Source organism: Drosophila innubila (genome assembly GCF_004354385.1).
Source record: "Drosophila innubila isolate TH190305 chromosome 2L unlocalized genomic scaffold, UK_Dinn_1.0 4_B_2L, whole genome shotgun sequence".
Taxonomy (NCBI): domain Eukaryota; kingdom Metazoa; phylum Arthropoda; class Insecta; order Diptera; family Drosophilidae; genus Drosophila; species Drosophila innubila.
Window position 1 is genome coordinate 2,367,647 of NW_022995372.1, and position 5,150 is coordinate 2,372,796.

General features: G+C 34.7%; 1 protein-coding gene across 1 annotated transcript; it reads right to left on the reverse strand.

The window, feature by feature from the left end:
* Positions 1-3,312: 3,312 nt before the first annotated feature.
* On the reverse strand, positions 3,313-4,639 carry LOC117779615 (microfibril-associated glycoprotein 4-like). Its single transcript, XM_034615866.1, has 3 exons — positions 4,614-4,639; positions 3,568-4,566; positions 3,313-3,508 (listed from the first exon to the last, which is right to left on the reverse strand). The coding sequence occupies exons 1-3, from the start codon at positions 4,637-4,639 to the stop codon at positions 3,391-3,393; spliced, it is 1,143 nt and encodes a 380-aa protein (XP_034471757.1). The 3' UTR covers positions 3,313-3,390.
* Positions 4,640-5,150: the final 511 nt, after the last annotated feature.

Here is a 5,150-nt window from a genome sequence, read left to right on the forward strand (position 1 = left end):
CATACGAGTGAACTACTAAAATATTCGTAATTGCACGCGATGTTTACACGAAATGGTAAAAGTAAAAAATAAACAACAAATTTTCATTCAATTTTCCCCAAACCTTCGACAAGGGAAATGTAGTGTGGAAACGGTGAGGGGAAGGGCAATGGAGTTGGCTGTTGTGTTTGGCAATTAAAACAGAAACATTTCAGCAATGAATATAAACGTGTAAGTGTTTTTGTCGTCATTTTCCACGTTTCTTCCATATTTCCCATTCCCGTTCCTGTTCCTGTTCCCTGTCTCCATGCAAATGAGGCGTTAATTGTATTTGCACAGCAGTTATGACGACCAATTGATGAGTACCCACTGAATAAGGAATGAAACTATAAAAACAACGTACTCATTCAGTCATTCATTGGAAGTTTTACTTTACGATCCGCTTACCAATTAAAATTCGTCATTTGAGAACAGTTTAATTGTTGCACAAAGTTGGCACTCAAGTTCTTGTAATGAAAATTGAAAAAAATGCAGCGAATAGATATATTTTTAAACTGAGAGATAGCTAACTTTATAATTCTTGCTTATAATAATTAATTATATTTCTTTAAGCAAATGAAATGCTAAGATAATTTGCAATTAATCATGTATTAAATATTATTTAAAATTTTGAAATTTTCAGACTAGCTGTCATAGTAATGTTAGTTAAAAAAGTGCATATTTTGTTCATTAAAATATTTAGAATATTTTTTTGAAAGGGTAGTAAATTTACGGTTTGTCAAACAATATATTAGTTTCTTATTTACGATACAATTGGAGCTCTATTTATGTGGTTTGAGACTTGATAGTAAGCATTTGATTTGATCAAACAAAGTTTTCAGCAATTTAATTTAAAAAAAAAAACAAATGAAATGACTATAATTTTCTTGTTATTATTATTTTATAATATTAGAAACATTACCAAATTGCTATTGTTTCTTGTTTTAAATGCCAATTTTTAATACGGCTGTTTGATTAGACTTTTAGACTTTTTTAGACTTTAAAATTTGAAGGAAATCGAGTAAGTATTTTTGTATGCTCTACTTTACTTTCTGGCGTTGTATGGATTTCAAGGAGGACTTCAAATCACCCAAATGAAGCTGCCGCTGTCAGACAAATGTATCTCGGATTGACAGCGGAAAACGCAAGACTTGACATGATACGTTGGTAGGCACTGTTAAAGCTCTAACTGACTGCAGCTTGACTAGTCGTGGAAGAGCTGGCAAGGGGGAAATAGGAAGAGGTGTACACTGATAAAAAAAAGAGTCCAAAATAGAGTTTTTGGTTTAAAAATTCTTTGAACAAATCTTAGTTTTCAGACCATTTCAAATAAGACCAAGTTCTTATTATAAGAATAAATGAATGTTCTTGTTTTTTGAAGTTGGTCTTTTTTTTCAGTGTAAGTGAGTGAAGATTGGAATCGATTCGATCGATTGTCAACTCCATCAATCAAGGACGAGTGACATTTGAGTTACCACTGCGAGTTGAGAGCTACATTTTCTGCATCGGATGCTGTAATTGATGTTGACGGGGAGAGTTTTGAGTAGGCGGAAGGGTGGAGGTAGGGAAAGGGGGAAAGGAATTAGTAACATAACCGGATTTCGCATTTCCAAATGCAAAGTATTTGCAGTTGAGTTTTCTCGAACTAAAAGGCATTTGACAAAAGCGGAAAGCCGAACGAACCGAAAAGCCAAACAAAGAAAAACAATGCAAAAAAAATGAAAAAATAAAGCATGAAATATAAAGGACACAAAAACGTATGGCCAAAATGGATAAGCTTTTCCTTTACCCAGGGGTAATTGTTCCCTTTGCTCCCTTTTACTCCCTGCGCTTTCCTGCCTGCTTCCTTCCATAGAAAATGGCATTACTTTCAGGCTGTCCTTCTGCCTTTATTCAACATCCTTCCGAGCACTTTTTCTATAGCACACACACACACACACACACAGAGAGAATAAAAAGTTTTCCCTCTGCGGATTGAAGGGTGGTAGGGTGGTAGGGAGGCAGGGAGTTGGGCGCATCCTTTGGGTGACTGAAATAAAATTTGTTGATTTTATTGAAAAGTGATGATGTGTCAAATTTTTTATCGCATTACCAGCGCAACGTAGCTCTTATTTTGCTTTTAACCTTGTCATTTGCATGAAATTCGCATTCAATAGACACATTAGCATTTTTAATGGTCCGCTCCCCCCAACTCCCCCTCATTGACCGCTCACTGAAAGTCATTTGGTCAACGCCAAGTCACGCCTTAAAAATTATCAATGCCAAACACGTTTGGGGTTGAAGCTTGTCCAAAAAAACCATGAAAAAAGAAAGAAAACCTTGAAAAAACGAACCCATTGCAAGTTGAACGCATCCATTGAAGTGACAAGTGAGCAATATATCTGGACGACTCCTATGGGAGATGGTAGAGAAAGAGACAGAGAGAGAGAGACAGAGAGAGAGCTCTAGTCCCAATTGTAAAGACAAATTGAGCAGCTTAATGCATGTCAAATTGTCAATTGCTTTCGATATTTCCCTTATACTGTTTAGTTTTCCCGCTTTGGCTAGTCGAATGAATTATGTACCAATGCCAATTGGGTTATTTATGCACCGCTGAACCACTGAACCACTGCAAATTGATAGTCAAAGTTGTCAACAGAATTTTTAATTCTTTTTGTAGTCCAACAAATTGTTACGTGATTAAATAAATTTTTTAACAATTACAAGTCACCTGCTCTTGAGCAATACACTGAAAAAAAGACCAACTTATAAAATCAAGAACATTCATCTTAAATATTTTGTTCTTGAAAAAAGATTATTTTAAGACCAAATTACTAAAATTAAGATTGTTAATCTTAAAAATCTTAAATTGTTACAAATTTAATTTATAAAATTACGTAGACAGATTAAAAGGTATATAAATCAAAATTCAAAAAATACAAATTTTAAAAATAAAAATAATTTTTTTTTTTTTTTGTTTTCATTATAAGAACATTTATTCTTAAAATAAGAACTTGGTCTTATTTAAAATGTTTTTAAGATCAAGATGTGTTCTCTTAGTTTAAGAATTTTGTGTTCTCGACGCATTTTTTAAATCAAAAATCTTAGTTCTGAGACCAAAGTCTTGATCTTAGAACATTTTTTTTACCAGTGTAGGCAATTTCGAAATTGCTTTTAAAAGTTATATATTCCTAAAAGTAAATTACCATTAATTTCGTTTATAAAGGGGAAAGAAGAAGAGGTATTTAGATAAACATAGGAACCAAAATAGATATAGGGAGAATATCTATTGCTTTTATTTCGATTCTCGACAAATATGCATATTCGAATAAAAATTAATGGATCGAAAATAATAAATTCCAGAAACCGCTTGTGATATTAACAAGTCAGTATTCACTTTTTCGGCCGAATCATCATAACGGCCGTTTTAAGGGAGTAATACCAACCAGAAAAAGTGCTCCAATTGATGCCCCTGCCATAAGTGTTATCATTATATTTGCCCGTCAATTTGCTGTAAAAATTAAAGTTAATAAATTGAGCTTTTAAGAACCAGTTAACATTCATTCAAACCTATCGCCACAATTATTGAACCACCAGGCGCCAGTGTAAAATTCAGCGCAGTTTAACAGGACATTTTTGTCATTCTCCCGATCAAAAGTAGAGAATTTCATGCCCATATGAACTTTGAGTGAATCTCCTGCAGTTCCACTGGCTTCACCCAGACTGTATAGTGTATATTGTTGATCCTCGTTGCCGATTGCAAAGTTATCATACGTCTCATATCTTTCTTCTCCCCCGGAATCCTTAAGAATCACAAGTAGCTCCTGTCTCCTTTCTGCTGTAAGTGCGTGTATTTTATCTAAACCTAAGAAGAATTCTCCATCCAGATCTCCAAATCCATTTTTGTACTCAGTCCAGTTGCGAAAGAAGTTGACGCTTCCATCCATTCTCCTCAGGATGATCGTCCATCCCCCTCCTTGAGTTTCCGCATCACAGGTAACAGTAAAGGGTGAACCACTAAAGTTGGGAATGTGTGTGTAGATCCCATTAGACTTTGCCTCGGTACAACTGGGTGGGTAAATCATTCCAACTGTCAACTTTTTCTGTCGTTCTAGTTCCGTTCGGAGAGATTGAATTTCCACTTCATATTTTATCTGTAGTTTCAGTTTCGCTTCAAGTTGTTGAATATTCATATCCTTTTCAACTCCATCCTTCTTCTGCTTTTCCAGTTCCGCACTTTGGGATTGAAAATCTGCTTTAAGTTGTTGAAATTTTGTTTCCATAATAGTTCCATTCATATTTTGCTGATTGTCCGAATCCTTTTCCACTCCGTCACTCTTTTGTTTTTCCAACTGCGCACTAAGACTCGATTCCTTAACTTCACCACATTTTCTTTGCCGTTCCAGATCTGCTTTAATTGATTGCATATCCACTCTTAGAAATTGAACATCCGCTCTCAATAATCGAATTTCCGCTTCCATATCATCCCTTTCTTTCTTCAAATCCGCTCTTAGTAGCTGAATATCTGGTTCCTTGTTGACTTTATCTTTCAATTTTTCCTGTTCCGCTCTAAGAAATCAATTAGTTATGGAAAATCGCGATATTTTGTAACTTACCTCAATTCGTACAGTGTATTATTCATTGTTAGAAGTAAGTTCGTTTCATTGCGTTCGGAAACATGAATTGCCTTAGAGAACGTTAAGAATGAATTTATCACTAGGATTATACAAATGATTTTTGTCAACATTTTGAGACCGATTTAAGCAGAACGAATTTGAAGACTGATCAAATCAAATTTTAACAAAAGTAGAAGAAAACAATTCTCGAACGATTATGCAATACATATATATCTTATATATACTTCCAGTATCGCTGTATTTGTGCTTTTGCCACATGAGTTACAGTTTTTTTTGGTTTCCAGCGGGTAAGAATTATATATTTCAAGAAGTTTATTGTTTTTGGTAGATTATTTCCACATCAAGTTCAGTGGTGGTCAAGGTCAACGCGTCTAATCAGTAGCTTGGACATATAAATACACACGCACAACACGCGTCACACACACACACACACACAGAGTGATAAGAAATGAAGATAGAAATGCGAACAGTTGTGGTTTTGTACACAGTGGGAAATATTTCTGTTGGGGCAAGTGC

What these genes read in the sequence shown, in the direction of transcription:
- LOC117779615 (XM_034615866.1), bottom strand. Translation starts at nt 4,639, where the DNA reads ATGAATAATACACTGTACGAATTGAG. An exon ending in AATACACTGTACGAATTGAG is followed by an intron (nt 4,567 to 4,613) that starts GTAAGTTACAAA and finishes TTGATTTCTTAG; the next exon opens with AGCGGAACAGGAAAAATTGA. An exon ending in TTCAATAATTGTGGCGATAG is followed by an intron (nt 3,509 to 3,567) that starts GTTTGAATGAAT and finishes TAATTTTTACAG; the next exon opens with CAAATTGACGGGCAAATATA.